Here is a 17,354-nt window from a genome sequence, read left to right on the forward strand (position 1 = left end):
GAGGGGATTCTGGTGCCTCCTTCTCAGTGCAAGGCTTATGTTTCATCTTATTGTTTTATTTCTTCAGCTGTGTTCTTTTCAGGACTTCAGAGTGCATTACAGACACAACATACTCCCATCACAGCTCAGCCAGCTGTGTTTTCATTGGTATTTTTGCAGACAGATAAAGAGCTTGTCTAGAAGTGCTGTGCCAAAGCTAAGACTAAAACTGAATTTCACGGCTGATGCCATGTTCTGTTAGAAAGTACCGCAGTTCAAATCCTAAGCCCTCCTGTTGTCTTCTGTGCTGTCTGCCTGCTTGGATCACTTCTTCTGTAATATAACTAGTATCTCCTACATCCACCTCACAGCAAGGATCTGGTTTTTTAACATCTCTTCCTTGTTTGGTCCTTTTAGGCAGGGTCCCAGGTGCCCTCCTTCCGCCCGTATCTCTTGGCTCTTCTCACTCACCAGTCCAGCTGGACCACACTGCACCAGTGCATCAGGCTTCTGCTTTGCAGAAACCGGGAGCAAAGGTGAGTCTTGTTTTTTGGGCCTAGCAAGGAGTTTTGAGTTGGTCAACTCATCATGTCTGAGAGAGAGCAAACAGAAGCTGAGAACAAGAGCTGCCACATTCCACGGTGCATCTGCCAGGAGATGTAACCCAGCCAAAAACAGGCATTGTGAGAAGGATGCTGCCTTCAGTCATGCTGATTTGTGTACCTTGATGTAAATATTACCTGCTGTTTGACTGACACAGCACATAAAGATTTGGCTGTGTTCTAAACAGGAAGTGCTAATGACTGGGTAATCCATCTAGCATTGCCCTTGTTGATAATCTTTATGAACATGGGGTTTGAAAGATGGCTTGGATAGCAAACTGACGGCAGTCTCTGTACCTGGGCAGGCTCTGCTGGATCTTTTTGTTGTACTAAACTCCATTACTAGTCTTTCTCTAACCCCCTTCCTGGCGTCATGCTCCCAGTTCTGATCTCTGGAGCAGATCTAGCTCTCGGTTTCTATACATTGCTCTCAGACACTGAAGTGTCACTGCAGTAGTATCTTGTTTAAACTTGTTATGCTTATGGACCAGGAAATGCTAACACTTAATAGTAGTAATTCAGGACACGACTAAATTAGCAATACTTCTAAAGCTAGCAGTATTTCAGTTTGCTTATTATTTTATTATTGATCTCTTGCTCACTATTTCATTTATTTCTGCAATCCAGGATAACAGCCAGGATAGGATGTTGGGATGCTGGGACAGTAAGGTCACTGGTCTGTTTGTACCAGCTGCTTGTGTTGGTGACTGGCTTCTAGCCTTGTGGTAAAAGACTCCCTATAGCTGCCATGCTCCTGCTGAATGCCATTTGCTCAGCTCCATACCCTGTGCTGTGCGTATTGCAACAAATATTTAGTCATTATCTGGGAACAGAACCAAACGCCTCCTCAGGACTTAGTGGATCCTATTTTTACATTTGCAGATGTTTCTTTCTTCGCAGTACTCATGATGTTTAGAGACACTGCCATGTGTTTGTGTGCTGCCCGAGGGCTGCACTGACTCTAATTGCAAATCTGTCTTTTGTCTTCTGGCAGGTTTGACCCAACTGCATCCTTGGATTTCTTGTGGGCCTGTATTCACATTCCTCGGATCTGGCAGGGAAGGGACCAAAGAACTCCTCAGGTAGTGGTTCAGTTCTTCCAAAATTCCCCTCTGGATGGAGTGAGAGGCGATGCTTTCACAAGCCATTTTTCCGTGGCCCAAGAGGTGACTGGAGTGATACAGGTGCAGCTGCCAAGTTTGCTGCGTGTACCTCAGCTGATTACTTAGCGGCTCTGCTATGTTACATATTACAGAGGCAATTTTGAGTCCAAAAAGCTGATAGGAACACACACATGTTTGCCCACTTGGCATTTTCTCTGCAGCTCCTGCAGGAGTTGCAACAATATCTGTTAAAGATCTAGGCACCAGGCTACAGTGGTGAGCAAGCTAAACCCTCGTGTAGGATAATTCCTATTTTACCAAGAAAAGGGAGTTGCATCTCTTCTCTACAGAGAAATTTCTTTGGCTCGGTGACTGAATTGCAGTTTCTGACCCGTCACACATGCTGGGATGGAAGTAAATGGGTTCAGAAATAGAAGAAGGATAAAGAGGTTTCATTTGGGGCTGTGATGCATGTTTTCAGAGCTCTAGATATGAGGCAGTTCTTAAGTCTAGTTCTGAGAGTTGTTCCATTCCAGTTGGGGAAGGTGTGACTAGAAGGAACTAAGGATCTAGGGATTCAGTTTGCATTCATTTTCAGCGTTCCCTTGCATTACAGAAGCGCCGTGAGGAATTTGTGCTCCATCTAAAGGCATCAGAATTGATCAGCATGGTGGAGCTGATCCTGGCTGAAGCAGAAACCAGATACCAGAACACAGAAGAGGCCTCCTGCACACTCATCCAGTCTCGACTGCCTTTGTTGCTCAGTTGTTCTCATGGGGACCTTGAGAGCATCAAAAAAGTAACGGAGTATCTGACTAGCTGCATCCAGCAGTGGGGAAGCAGGTGGGGTTGCAAATCTGACTAGCTGCATCCAGCAGTGGGGAAGCAGGTGGGGTTGCAAATGGGAGTATTATCTACTCTAATTGTAGTTACTTGTCATTTTAAGTGGTACTTGAACCAGGAAGGTGACTTTTAAAGTTACATTTCAAGGCCCTTTTGCTTTTAGGACTTCAGGACAAAATGCTTGCCATGTTTCTTGTTGGTTCTTTATTTGTGGGGGTTTTTTTAAGTCAATGGTTATTTTTAACTAGCAGTTCCTAACGTGGGATTTCTTGTCTAGTCATTGCTTGAATCACTGTCTCCGTTGCAGTCTGCATTCATGAAGACTAGATTGTGTCCTAACAGCTATGTTAGCACTGTCTGAAGAACTGGAAGATGGTGTTTTTGTGGAGTGACCTAGTTTTGTGGTTAGACCTAGTTCTAACCTCGCTTTATGGTGGTGCTAGAAAAGATACTGAGTAATCTCAGTTGCTATTGCATTGTACTGCCTCCCAGTACAGACTGCACCGGGGACCTGTGGAGGGCAAGTGTGTAGAGAACAGGCTGGCTGCTCTGAGTAGTTGTGCTTCTGACTACTCTTCCAACTGCGGATGACCGCGAGTACTATGTGCAGAAACTCTTCACTGGAGATGTAAGCAGAGCTTTCTTGTCCTGTGTCACTTTGTAACTGCAGTTTTTTAACTCCAGATGGCCTAATGATGGATCCCTGTAGACTGTGCATGGATCCCTGTAGATTGTGAATGATTTCAGTGGTTCAAAAGAAGCAAAGACTGGAAAAACACTGATTCAGATTAGTGGTGGCTGCTCTTTTAGGTGGTCTGTTTGCCATATGCAGGAAGGCTGTTACTAATCTGCTAAGTCTGGGATGTTTGCTGGTTGAACTAATGTAGTACCCAGTGGCTGACCTGTTCTTTTTCTTCAGCTCTGTGGGAAAATGCTGCCAGGACCTTCTGCTTCAGATATACTTGCAACTACCAGAGATCCTTGTGCCTATGCCCGAGATGCTTCTCACCAGTGAAGGAGCCAGAGAAAGCAGCACTTGCAAGGTAAAGTTAGAAGCATAGGAAAGCCCCTTTCCAGTTGTGTACCCGGAGTGGATGCTAGCTTGATGTGCAGTCTAAAAGGAGAGGACTGGCAAAAGCTTCCTGGGTCTCTGGTTTCTTTACCTTTCTCTTCTCCTGCCCCTTCCCTGCCTGCATTCTCAGGAGCAGAGAGTTCAGGTGTGGTTTATTTTGCAGTGTCCTTCTATAAAATAGTATAAGCTCCACAAACGTCTGTGTGCCAGAGGCTTCTGTAAAGCACAAGTGTGCAGGCGTCTGATCCTGCTTTGATGTCTGTAGGGCCTGTGGACTTCAGATCCTATGCCAGCGGGAACGTTGCGTTTGCTCGCAGATTCTACCAGAAAATAATTTCTGTTAACCCTCTCCATAGTTGGGAAGGAATTGGGAAACATTGCTGAAGACCCAGGGGCTTGATTGTGCTTTAAACTTCTTAACTGTTTACTCATTACTTCTCTTCTAGCTTGATGCCCTGGTTCACAGATTCATTAACCTTCTTGCAGACACCAGTGACTCCAAGTCATCAGAAAGCCGTGTGTGGGATGCCAATATGGCCTGCAGGAAGCTAGCTGTGGCTCATCCCATCCTGCTTCTTAGGTACCACTCTCTCCTTTCACCCTCTGTGTGGCTGGTGTTCACTGAAAAGCATCCACCCTTGTCCTTGCAGCAGTCGTGATGATTGTGACATAATCTGCATTCACGTACAAAAGTAATCTCTCTTATAATGAGGCAGCACCTCTTTTTGCTCCGTGTCTGTCTGGAAACAGTCCTCTTGGAGACTACAGCACAGATTATGAGTGGGAAATGGGGCTTGCTGATTCTATAGATAACAGGGATCAAATCCAGAACCCTGGGAGAGGATAAGGGACGCCTCCTTCTGGGAACTGAGGTATAACAATGTGTAAGTGTTCCTAGGAAGCAGCTAGGTCTGAATTTTCTTCTGTTTGGTGTTTCAGGCACTTGCCAATGATTGCAGCACTGCTGCACGGCCGTGTTCACCTCAATTTCCAGGAGTTCAGGCAGCAGAACCACTTGACCTTCTTCATGCATGTCCTGGGGATCCTGGAGCTGCTCCAGCCTCAGGTCTTCCAGAACGAGCACCAGGCGGCACTGTGGGATTGTCTCCTGTCCTTCATCCGTCTGCTGCTGGTAGGAAAATCCCTGCTCCCCCTCCATGTGCGGGTTGCCAGCCACTAGATGGAGAAGCTCATGTAACACAGGGCCAGCCCATTTGAAGGGAAAACCTTTATATGCTTAAGAACAAAAAAGTGAATCAAGTACCTTGGAGAGCTTAAAGAGGAGGCAGGAGATCAAAAAGCTACTCCCTGGTCCCTAGAGGTTCGGAATGGGGCAATGCATCACTGCTTTTCTTTTTTGTTAACTCTTGCCTTCTCATTCCTTTCTCAGAACTACAGAAAATCCTCACGGCACCTGGCAGCCTTCATCAGCAAGTTTGTCCAGTTCATCCACAAGTACATCACATGCAATGCCCAGGCAGCTGTCTCCTTCTTGCAAAAGCACTCAGATCCACTCCAGTAAGCTTCCTTACTCCAGTTAGCCCATTGTTAGCTTGTGGAGAGCTTGCACAGTCAGACTGCCGTGAGCTAATCAGACAGAAGACAGCAAGATGTGACAAAATAGCTATTAATATGCTACTTTTTCATCCTTGGCTCCCTTAAGTCTCTATTGAGATGAGCAGCATATCCCTTTTTATAGGTGAAAACTGAGCCCAAGGAAGTCAGATGATGATTTCAACTCATGTAAAGGCCTAAATGTCCTACTGAGGCATTGTAGTGCCCTGCAGTCATTTCCAGAGGGCTGGCAGGAGAGTCTTTTCCCTGAGTGATGACTGCAGGGTCCCACCTACAGATATGGGGAAAAATGCATGAGTTCCAGTTATGATGAAAGGAAAAATCTTGTTTCTGTTTCTCATAAACTGTTTGTTTTAGTGTACTTGTTCTCATGCCCATATTGCTATTGAAAGCTAAACATGCCATCTCTTCCCTCAGTGACTTATCATCAGACAACAGTGATCTCACAATGTTGAAGTCCCTCCTGGCTGGGCTGAGCCTGCCCAGTAAGAGTGGCATCTTGGACAGAGGCTCTGATGAAGAGAAAGATGGTGAGTCTGATTTGGGGGAAGAGTTATCCCAGCTGGTGAACCTGCAGTATGTTTTGGAATACCAGTGCTTTTATGGGCTGTATGCTGTGCTTGTTCTTCTCATAACAGCCCAACAAAAGGGTATTTAGAGTGGAGAATGGCACTTTTGTACTCAGCAATTTGGAATCAGTGTCTGAGATGGGTTAATTTGTTTTCCTGTCACTGGTATCACTACTGGAGCAGAAGAAAAGCTCTTAACAACTGTGAGTTTCATTGTTGTGGATTTTGCCTTCCTCAGTCACACTTAAGGATTTGACTTGTCAGGAGACCCTAAGGGTACACCTGCTTCTCCACTGTTTGCAACTTGCATGGGAAAATTATTCTGTATTAAAACAGCTCAGGAAGGTTTCTTCTCTTTGCATCTGCTCAGGGTTACCAGAAGGTGCAGTAAGGCTAGAGACAGTGTGAGAGTAAGGAGTTGTATTACAGTATTTCTGGTTGGCTCCTGATACACCACTATACTGGTAGGGAATACTGTCTCCCTGTTAAAACTACATAGACTGTCAGGAGTGACCTGTTCTTTCTCTGTCTCCCAGATGAAGCAGCAACTGGCTCTCTCCCCCTTGTCAGTGTGTCTCTCTTCACTCCTCTCACGCCAGCTGAAATGGCCCCATATATGAAGAGGCTCTCCAGAGGCCAGACGGTTGAGGGTAAGTACGGATCTGCAGAGCTGTACAAGATGCAGTGCAACTGCAGACAGATGCCAACCCTGTTACTTACCTATCAGCTACTACCTATCAGCTATCAGCTACAGCTACTGTTTCAGTCTTGGGTTTGGAAGTCTCTGGCAGTTAGGATGTGGCTTTGGTTTGGATGAACTTGTCCATAACCTTCTGTGATTCTGTGACAGAGGCTTCCTATGATACTGTTATCACTTGGCTCAGCAGTGCTGCAACTGCCTCTGCTTTGGGGCTCTTCAAGGATCTTAAGTGCTCTGGGAGGTAGTGTGAGAAATTCAAGGAGCACTGCAGTTCATATCGACCCAGGTCTGGAGTGCTGATAGGAATGCCATTTTTTTTAGTGATACAAAAATGCCAAACTGATGAGAAACAGGAATTTGTTAGAAATCTCCAAATGGCGTTCATGGGAGAAAATCATGTTAACCTGGCATATGGGAACAACGCTGCTTATCCAAAGGTCTTCTGAAATCACAGGTGTCTGGTGTTCAGACCTAAGTTGTGGTATTGGGGTGACAGTTTTCCTTCCACACTAGAAATCCTGCCTGGACACTATTTTTAAAAGAGGCTTTCTGTGAAGATATTTCAATTACAGAAGGAAGTGTTCTGAAATTGAAACCTCATACCCTACTCCACTCCTTTCCCTGCCTATGGCATGACAGTGTTGGTGACCTCTGCCTGGGCAGGTTGGGATGTGCTCAGCTGGCATGTGACCTACATGTTCTCCTGTTTGAAGAATGCCTTTATTACTCTGTCTCTGTGTGCAGTTGGGAAAACTTAGCTGCTTGGAAGATTGGATTTGTAGGGAAAAAGAAAAAGATCCTTTGCTGGATCAGTGAATTTTAGTCACTCCTTTCAACCTGTGTCTTCCACCAGACATCCTGGAGGTGCTGACAGACATTGATGAGATGTCCAGACGGAGGCCAGAAATTCTCTCCTTTTTTGCTGTGAGTATGAGTGTCTCAAACTGCCACTGGAAGGAAGAGATTCTTTTCACCAGAGTCTGTGTTGCATAGCCAGCTTAAGTACTGCCGTTGCTGTGCTTTTTGGGTTGTTGTTGCAGCATCTTAGGAGAACTTTATCTTCAGTTAGGCCTTCTGACAGCAGGCAGTATTTACTTCCCTACCATCTTCTCTCCATTGCATACTGGGTCTGCCATCATCCACTTTAACTTCTCTTTATGTCGGAGGAATCCTCTGTCCTCTTCCCAGTATTGGGGCAAGGAGAGAGCAGAACAGCTCTGTCAAACACTGGAGCCTAGGGAAAACTTAGCTGTCCCATGTGGAGTAAGATTACAGAAGGGTGCTTTAAAGTATTCAAAAACAGGATAATCCTTCTTACGGAGATGGATGTACCAGTACCTGCTGGATGTGTGTTGGGCTGGATTGGTGCTGGAGGGGTAGAAGCACAACTCTGAGGAGTTTGTGCTCCCTGGATGGCCTTGTGATCCTAACTTGGGTGTCTTTTTTTTCAGACAAACCTACAGAAGCTGATGAGTTCAGCAGAGGAGTCCTGCCGAAATCTGGCATTTAGCCTGGCTTTGCGCTCCATTCAGAACAACCCCAGGTGAGGACCATGGGAACTTAGGCTGTCCCCAGCTGGGCACAGGCTACCCATCTTGCATGCCTGCTGATGGTGATCTGGACTGTACTGACACTATCGTGTTTTACTCCCAGTATTGCTGCAGACTTCCTTCCCACCTTCATGTACTGCCTTGGCAGCCGAGACTTTGAGGTGGTGCAGACAGCACTGAGGAACCTGCCTGAATACACCCTGCTTTGCCAAGGTAAGTTGATACCTGCCACCTTCGGTGTGTGCTTGGCCTCACAAGGGTCAAAGCTGGGCTCCTGTGCTGGGAACAACAGCTGTTTGTTGGTGGATTGTTCTTGCTTGTATGTTGAAGCTCTTGGGTCAGTCCTCATGCTGTCTTTCCCTTTCACAGAGCACGCAGCAGTGTTACTGCACAGGGCCTTCCTGGTGGGGATGTATGGCCAGATCGACACCAGCTCTCAGATTTCAGAGGCTTTGAAGGTTCTGCACATGGAGGCCATGATATGAACATGTGGTTCTGGGAGCTCTGCTTCCAGAGGAATTAATTCTACTGGACTCATCAGCTGCATTGAAGCCTTGTAAGAAAACAGTGTATTTCAGCCAGTGTGCTGGAGGATCAAAGAGGTGATGTAGCAGGCCAGACTGTGCTGGAAAAGGAGAATGTACTGACTGAAGATCAGAAAGGGGCAAGGATCTGTCTGGCTAAGACGCCATTATTGTGGGAGAAAAATCTTGTGAACATTGTGCCAAACAGGGACCACTTCCATCATGGGGTCTTGGGGCAGTGGCTGTCAGTTTGTTGTCTGAGGTTTTTTTGTCTCTCCAAGAAGGCAGAGCTGCTGGGAGAGCAGAAAGTAGCACTGGCCCTTGTACTTCAAGTCTCTGCATTCTGTGTTGGAGGGAACATTCTGTGCAGGGGGAGAGACTATTTTGTTTTCTAGGGGTGAGTGTTTTTTTTTTTTTTTTTCTTTTTTAATTAAAATTATCTTTGTTTCCACTGTGCCTTTGTCTTCTCCATGCGGCCTTGATTGTAGCTTGATATCCCTCTCTCCCTGCTCTTCAGTCTCTTGTTATTGTAGACAAAGAGTCTCCATGACCAAATGCTCACAGAGCTGTCTTGGCCTTTTACAGTATATGCGGGAAATGGAGGAGGTTTAGAAGGGTCAGTAGGGTATAATAGATGAGTTTGGTCAGCACCAACTGCTGACAGGACAACTTTTAAGAGGTTCCTTAGAAAACTTATCTTTAAAAACAAATAAAGCAAACTTCTTAGTACATCTGCAAACATCACAGCAGCTGGCCACTGTCACAGTGGAGTCTTCGAACAAGCAGCTGTGTTTCCTCTTTGGGACCCGCCAGTTCCTCCCTGTGACTCTTCTGACCACTGTTCTCTGCTCCTTGTCTGCTGGTACGAGGGATGGCTTATTTGCCAGCTGTCATTTGAGGACAGAAAAGGAGGTGTCTTCCTTCTCTGGAGCTCTGGAGAAATAACTGCCACATATGCTCATTCTCCAGTCTCACTTAATTCTAGCCACCTGTTTGCTTTCATGTCATTTGTCTCTATTCCTCTGGCACTCCACTTATTAGTAGAGAATCTTTGTAGTACTCTAAAGACAAAGATTCTGGAGGAATTTTATAGATAGCTTTAAATAAGTCTGTATCTCCTTGCTGGTGGCAGAGACAGCTGTGACCTCGTGGGTGGCTGTGTGGGAAATATTGTCTATTCTTGCAAAGGAGGAGTGCCACAGCTAAGCACTTTTGCTACTGTGTCAAAATAAGAATGAATGCCTGGCTGGCTTTGCAGAGACAGAAGAAAAGAGAGAGATCTGAACCCCCCATCAACTGTAAGTAGCCTTGCCTTTAAATAAAGACATGAGAGCCATCGCTTAAGGATGCAACATGCTCTTTTCCTCAGCAGCATCTGCTTCGCATCCAGAGCCACTACTGTGGCAATTAGCTACATATAAATTATGTGGAGGAACAGCTGAAGAAGATCAAGTCAGTGAAATGGTTTTCCTGAGGGGCTCAGTGACAGCAGGATTAACGCCTGTCTAAAGGGTTCCTAGTGAGATTACTGGCTCCTCTTACTTTAGTCCCTTATCAGACATCATTAAGGCACTGCTCAGTTTGTCAGAGCAGGAAGGTAGTTCTGGTGCTGCTGTGGGCCTAGAGCAGCTGGGAACTTGTGAGACTGGCTGGAAAAGGGCTTTTCACAGGACTCTGAATGAAGGAGCAAGGAAAATGTCTCAAGACTCTTACCATGCAAAGATAGTGAGTGAGATGAAGTAGCGGTGAGGGAAGAGTGGGTGGAAGTTATTCTGCAAAGCTGGGCCTTCCATAGATCTCCCAGTACAAAAAGCATCATCTGTGATTTGTTGATCTTTCTCCTTTTTGCTTTATTTAATGTTCCCATTGGCTCTGCTTGGACCCAGTGGAACTAAGTGGGTTGCCCTGGCTTGAAGCACGTCAGTGAAACCAGATCAGGGCTGAGAACGGGCTGTCAAGGTGTGCCTGGCTGTGCAGAGACAGCTCAGAGCAGGAGCCCGTCCCTCCTGTCTGTGAAGGCAGCCCTGACAGTTCTAAAACAGTTAGCAACAGCGTTACTGATGCCCTGACACTCGCCCGCCTTTTAATCAGCGCGCTCTAACTTTCATCTCCACCTGGCTGAGCACCTTCTCTCCTCCCATCCCTGCTGAGCTGACAGTGTTATCTTTCACAGCTCTGTTGGGCTCCTCCCAGGGCCTGGGGCCATCTCCTCTGTCTTCAAGAACTGGTTGCTTGTTTCGAAGAGGAGCAGTGAGGAGGCTTGCAGGGTTGTTCCTGGCCAAGCCCGTGGGGCCCCTGTGACTCACCCAGTGGAAATCACTGCTTCCGTCTGCGTTACAGATGACACGTCCCAAAGCGGTGCAAAATCCCTGCTTAGAACAGATCTCTACCACGATCTGCTGTAGTCAAGAGCTTTCTAGCAGAGCCATGGGCTGTGAGGGCTGATGTCTGAGGGAGTCCACCTGGGGCTGCGGAACACACTCAACACTGGCTCTTGGGGAGGCTTTTTTTCTCCTCAGATACACTGGGAATCCGGTCCCAGCTCAGGGGAGGCACGATGGGGAAGGGAAAACTGGCCCCAGGCTTGTATGGCATCATGTGGCTGCACCCAGCTCAGGGCAGGGCTCCCACAACCCCTGTGCATCAGCTGGCCCTGCTTTGGTGCCTGCATGGCTGGTGCTGGGCAGAGGTGGTAGAGGGCTGGGGAGCAAAGGGAGCCCAGGAGGAGCTGGGCAGTCCTGGAGCAGTTGAGGGGCTGCAGGGCCCTTTCTCTAAGCACTGGCTGGCAAGGATTGGGGCAGGAATAGCCAAATCCAGACTGGGAACAGGTCCCAGTGTGCCTGGGTAGAGGTGGTGGCATGGTGCAGGCAGGCTGCAGCAGAAGAGCCGAGGCCGCCTCTTGTGGCGGTTTCCTACTGCAAATTATTTTTCTCTGTTGCAAAGATCAAATGTCTTTATAACCTATAATCAAAACATGTTTTTATCACCCAGCTGTGGCAGCCTCAGGAGCACGGCATATCCATGATGGACACTCGCTGCCTTGGCTGGGCACAAATGGACATCTCTAACCTGACCGTACCCCGTCCCTGCCAGGCCCGGCGTGGCTGGGAGCGTGGCCCCAGACTTACGCCGATGCCCCGGAGCAGGGGTGCAGCTGTTTGACCCAGCTCCACACAGGGTTGTGCATCCCAGGAACCGTGAGGGGCGTGCAGGAGCACCACGTGAGTTTGGCCATGAGCAGGGCATGACTAACCGGGGAGGTGCCTGCGTGCTCCTGACTCGGTGGCGACTGCCTCTGGGGCATGCTTGACGCTGGGGAACTGGAAGAGTCCCAGCACTGAGCTCAGAAGTAAATCTGCCTGACCCGCTATGTCAACAGCAGAAAGGCAGGGAAAGGTATAGGAGCAACTGCTAACAAACAGGATTTTATGGCTAAAGGCACCAACGTTTTGCCAGCCATTGGAAAAGAGGAAGGGTAGAGAAAGAGAAGCCTCACTTGGCAAGGAGCAGCATGTAAGAAATCTTGTGAAAAAAAAAAAAGGGAGAGGAAAACTCCATCTCCATTGCTTACTGTCTGTGTGTAAACGTGGGCTGTGGAGTCTGTTCCTGGGACTGCTCCCTGGGGCCCCACCATCCTCTTCTCCAGCCAACCTCATCTGTGACCTTGATCAGCAACAAACACAATCCTGGCCATGCCTGCCCTCAATTAACTTCATTCTGGCCATGCCACAGTTCAGGACTGTATGATTCGCACTTAACTCGAGGAGTTGTTTGCTAAAAACTAAAAATGGCAAGCCTTTTGTTAGTTTTCAGAGTGTCAAAGCCAGCCCCACACCAGTTAAGTAGCCTGGCTACTGGTAGTGTTTGCCTAAGGTGGACTGATTTTTTTAAAGTTCTGCATTGTCTCTCCATGCATTTAGATAATATGGCCCTAAAGCAGCAAAATATAGAGCTTGCATTTTCCCCTCCTTTTAAATTCAAGAGAGCTTTATAATATTATGTCTGCCTGTCTTGTGTAGCTGGTGGTGTCTTGCCTTTGGCGTTACCCTGTCTGCACAAACCGCATCACAGCATCTCTAACACAAGAAGATATTGGGCAAAAAAGTCAAGACCCCCAGCAACAATTTAAAAATTCATGAAGCTACAATAGGCCAGTCATTGCAGGGTAATTATTAAGCTGTAAGAATTGCTAATTGTCTTATTAGCATTAAACAATTATGCAAATAACAGAAAACATAGCATAAGAGTAATAAAATTACATCCCTTTCTCTCTCTCTTTTTTTTTTTTTTTTTTAAACTCAATAATGAGATTTAAAATCTACAGTGATGCTTATGGTTTTGCTCTCCAGGGTTTATTGGGAAGATCTTTGGAGAGGAGTGAGACCTGTAAGGGCACTCAGCACAGGGTGAGTAGGACATCTGGAGCCACAAATACCACGAGTCACCTTGCAGGGCTTGTAGTGCCAGGCTGCCCCTCGGCTCTGCACCCACTGCAGCCACCCAGGCAGCAACACAGAGGCACACTGGTGCCGGTGGCTCTGGAGGACCACACAGTCATCACACTGCTAGGCCAGGACCAGGGAAAGAGAGTTTAAATTTTGAGAGTTTAGATTTCCTATGGGAGCCCCCGTTCTCCCCCAAATAAAGCAGGTGGTGCTTCAGGTCTGGTCTGGGTGAAAACAAGGCAATTTAGTTTTTCACATCAATTCAGCAAAAAAGTGGAAAGTTCTGGCCTTTAAAGTTATGCTGTCTCAAGGATTTTATTACTATCAAGTTAGTAACCTGGGGTAAGAGCCAGCCTTTCTTCTGGGTGAGGTTCCAGCTGGATTTTGGAGATCAGCAATAAGCCGAAGGCTGAGCAAGTGCCTTTGTGTTCCTGTGAAATGAGAACAAGACCTCGTTTACCCCCACCACCAGAAAAAGGAGACTTCACTTATGCATGTCCACAATGAGCTTGGAAGAGGCGAAGTGCTTCTTTGCTTCAGCACGTTGACATTGTTATCACTAACAAATATTATCGGGTTTCCAGGCTTTAAAACTCTGCTCCGCTGATAAGACACAGCATTTCAAAGCAGCCAAGCCAGCTCCTGCTCCAGGGTGGGTCCTGTTCCCATGGTGATGCTATGATAGATAGGGGTCACCTCACCCGATCTTGTGATCCAAACAGGTTTTGATCTGCAAAACGCACTTTCACTTTCTGATAAGAGCAGTGAAGTCTGTGGCTCCTGGAGGACAGGAGGGAGCATTCTGCCATGGCATTGCAAAGATCAGAGGTCACCACCGCCTGTTCCGGCTTCCTCAGAAGAGGGGAGGTCACCTTCTGAAACAAGCGCAATCCCTGATCCCCTTGGAAAGCTGCTTTTAGCTCCCTGAGACTCCCTGGTGTGACCCACCAAGGAGCTGTTTATGGCTGCTTCATTTTCTCCTTCTCACCTGATGTGTAGGATGCATGTGAGCAATCTCCCACCCTTGTTACCTGGAAATAATGTTGACGTTACCCTGTAGCCTGTCCCTTATCTCAGCGTTTTGGGGGACAGGAAAGCTGGCAGGTCATCTTGCCAATGGGGAGGAAGGACAACAAGGGAGAGAAAGATTCTTTTTTGATGTGACACTGTGTTATCCCTGGGTGACAGAACACTCTTTGCTCTGATCCTCACTGGTTTTGGTCGTTTGAGGTTTTAGGATAATGGATTTACCATTTTTGAGCTTCTCAGAGGCATGTGTCGTGAAGAGATTTACCAAAGCGCCTCTTTCTATAACTTCACATTTCACTTTTGTCTTCTTTCAGTGGAAATTCATGTTCAGACTTGAATTTTGTAATAACCTTTTCTCTGCTGCTTTGCAGGTCAAACTAGCTAGACTCCGAGGAGAGGCGGGTGTCATGCGGAAGCATTTCTGTGTGAGTAGCTGTGAAATTGTTGGGGCTTTCTTTTCCCTGGCTTGGGCCTTTCCGTCTCTGTGGAGTCAGCCTGGCTGCCTTCTGGGAAGAGAGAGCTGATGAGGCATGTTACTGATGAGAAGCATACTTTTTCCTTTTCATTGTGAATCCCTCAATTTCATACAAGCCATTGGCACAGGAATGTATGAGAGCTCTTGGCTACAACACACGCTTCCTATTGTTGGGAATGAACAGTTCTGCATACAGCCTGCAGCAAAATTATGAAGTAGCTCAATTTGATCAGCTGATTTCCCACAATAGTTAAAACATGTTCTTTTTCTATGATGTTATGCTTTCTTCTGAGCGGAAAAAAAAAAACAAACCCTGCATTATTTGATTCTCAGCTTTATGAGGCCCCACATGGTCTGAAGTAAGGAATCGACCCTTTCCCCCTCCCTCAAGTCCTCAAGCTAACAAACAGTGGTTGTTTTTCTTTGGGCTTTATGGTGGTGCTAGTCATATATTTAAGATTTTTTTTTTTTTTCTCTACTAACACTACAGTCCAGGCTGCTGCATATGGGAACCAGGATAAATTTAAGAGGTAATGGCAGAGGTTGATCCCTACTAGCCATAGCCATAGCAACCATCAGGAAGCACTCAGCATTTCTCTGTTGCAGTTTGGTATCTAGGAAGAGAACTAAAAAGGACTGTGGAAAAGAAAGAAAAAGACAAGTGTCTTTAATAAATCACTCCCTATTTGTGGACTGCTGCGCTCCAAGAAGCTTCTGAACACGCCTCAGGAAGGGATCTAGGGGAGCAGGCGCTGTGCTTGCAGGACATCCTCTGCTCCGTGAGCCAGCAGCGCATCACAGGTGGGAACTTTCACCCAGCAGCACTGGGAAAAGCTCAGTGAGTGGTCCGCAAAATGGGCTGAGGACACGTAAGGCCCCTTCGAGGAAAAGATGTAGAAGGGAAAAAATACAATCCAGAATAAGGATTTGTAAGGATCATCCCACAAGGTATGTCCTGGGAGAACAGCGGTTGTGGGTAATGGGTAGGCAGCTGTGCAGGCAGCTCTGCTCCCTTCCTGCCCTGTTCCTCCCTCTCGTGCTTGTGAATTTACCTGTTGGTGCATTAAAGACTCATCATGGCTCTGAACTCCCGCAGAGCTCTCCTTAATCACCAACTAAGAACGCTGCACAAGTCGCTGATGCCTGTATTTTGAAAAGTCTTTATTGGGCCAGCAGAAATACTATTACTGCATTAGCAAACTTCTTCAGCGATGTCATTTTAATCACCTTAGCGTATAATGTGGACCTGATTCTTCCGGTGTACCAAGGGCTGTACCTCCAACATAACCCTTTCTTGGGATGCACAGCTTGGAGTCAGCAACTAATAGTTTCTTCTGGTGTCTGCAAGCCTGGATGCCTTTCTGGTAAGATCATCTTGGTCAAACACAGAAGACCAGGCTCAGTGCAGGGAGGGATGAGGTGAATTGTAGTGGCCTGTGATATACAGAAAACTGCAGCTGCTCTCCAAGTCCAGCCTGGCTTTCTGCTCCGTGGGTCTGTGTCCCCTGCCACCCAGCCCCAGCTGCCCCTTCCCAAAGCGTGAGGTAATGAGAAGGGACTAACCGCATCAACTCATTAAGCTGGGTTTGTTAGAAGACAGATTGTCATGTTAAACAAATACATTTTTTAAAAAACGAAACGGAATTCCCTGGGCCGTGCCCCATCTGGGCCATTAAATCTGAAAGGGGTAACTACAGCTGTGTCAAAGCTGAGCGCAGAAGCTGATTTTCACTATTTGTACTACTAGCAACTGGCAACAACTCCATTTTTCAAGCATCATTTTCTTCTCCTCATTTCCCAGTGCTGCACTACGTAGATTGCAAGCACGGCAGGGGGATGCACACTTACACACAAAACAGTTTGTGGGACTTCCTAAAAAAAACTCCACAAATGCATTTCCTAAACCCGTTGCGTGCTCTTTATTTCTCGCCAAGCCCTAAGTTACCTGATGACAAAGATGGGAAGGGCTGCCCATCGTTAATCAGTTGGCTTTTCATAAATTATGCAAATTTTAGCAATCTAATGAAAAGGTGGTGTGGAAATGAAGTGGGACAGCTCAGCTTTCAGGGCTCCAGCAAGCAAGTTTCCAACTTGCAAGAAAGCAAGCATCTTTTTCAAGGCAGGGGAAACAACCAACAACTTTGAGTTAATCCAGCATTCCTTTTAATCGGTCCCTTGGTAGTGTGATTAATTTTGAGTGCAGATGTTTGCACTTTCCTTCACAGAAGACACCCAGTACTCGGGAGCAGGCTCACCGTGCCGTGTTTCCTCCTTGCCGCACCATTCGTGTTACGGTTGTGCAGCAACGTACGCTAAGGCCTTATTACAAGGGATTCCTATAAATGGCATAAAGGATTAATAATGTATTTATAACACAACTTTGTTTTAGTATAAAGTGATCTATAAATTTGTAATAAATGTTTTATAATGTTTTTGTAGCCTGTTATAAATGATAAATGGGAGACTATAGATGCCACATCAAATATTCATGCTGCATTGTGTGCATTATTATGCCGTTACTGTTCAGGAAACCATTAATAATAAAGTGAATGGAGATGTAAAAGTTGCTGACATGCCCAGCAAGCCATTTATAATGAAATGTATAATCCTTACCATAAAGTAAATACATTGGCCAGTGATTGTTGATGAAATGGAAACACACTGAATTATTTGTGAGGTATTTATATATTAATGTATATTATCCATATCATGTCATAGAAATACCATTAATATATTATATTATGTGTATTATTAATTGTTTTTATCTAATTTATAGGCAGCTCTTAAAGTGTTACCTTGTCTCTTGGGCAGTTTTATCAGCCGATGAGAGCCGGTGAGTTATTTTATACAATGTGGGTGCCGGGGGGGCAGCCGTACGAATTGGCAAT

At 46.4% G+C, this 17,354-nt stretch overlaps 1 protein-coding gene across 6 annotated transcripts in view; it reads left to right on the forward strand.

Moving 5' to 3' along the window:
* Positions 1–9,670, forward strand: part of INTS1 (integrator complex subunit 1) — a 29,530-nt gene extending 19,860 nt beyond the window's left edge. For 3 of the 6 annotated variants that reach the window (XM_086759621.1, XM_086759622.1, XM_086759623.1), the window contains 13 exons: positions 397–515; positions 1,576–1,663; positions 2,301–2,527; positions 3,447–3,570; positions 4,046–4,179; positions 4,539–4,731; positions 4,990–5,117; positions 5,592–5,704; positions 6,280–6,393; positions 7,297–7,367; positions 7,895–7,986; positions 8,097–8,206; positions 8,363–8,968. In XM_086759621.1, coding sequence (XP_086615747.1) covers positions 397–515; positions 1,576–1,663; positions 2,301–2,527; positions 3,447–3,570; positions 4,046–4,179; positions 4,539–4,731; positions 4,990–5,117; positions 5,592–5,704; positions 6,280–6,393; positions 7,297–7,367; positions 7,895–7,986; positions 8,097–8,206; positions 8,363–8,478 — 1,629 coding nt within the window. In that variant the 3' untranslated portion in view covers positions 8,479–8,968. Of the gene's footprint in view, positions 1–396; positions 516–1,575; positions 1,664–2,300; positions 2,528–2,573; positions 3,097–3,446; positions 3,571–4,045; positions 4,180–4,538; positions 4,732–4,989; positions 5,118–5,591; positions 5,705–6,279; positions 6,394–7,296; positions 7,368–7,894; positions 7,987–8,096; positions 8,207–8,362; positions 8,969–9,649 lie in introns of those variants that run through there. The other 3 variants (XR_015260197.1, XM_086759624.1, XM_086759625.1) reach the window with 3 other exon arrangements.
* Positions 9,671–17,354: the final 7,684 nt, after the last annotated feature.

This window comes from Chlamydotis macqueenii, chromosome 15 (genome assembly GCF_036417535.1).
Source record: "Chlamydotis macqueenii isolate bChlMac1 chromosome 15, bChlMac1.mat, whole genome shotgun sequence".
NCBI classification, from domain to species: Eukaryota; Metazoa; Chordata; class Aves; order Otidiformes; family Otididae; genus Chlamydotis; species Chlamydotis macqueenii.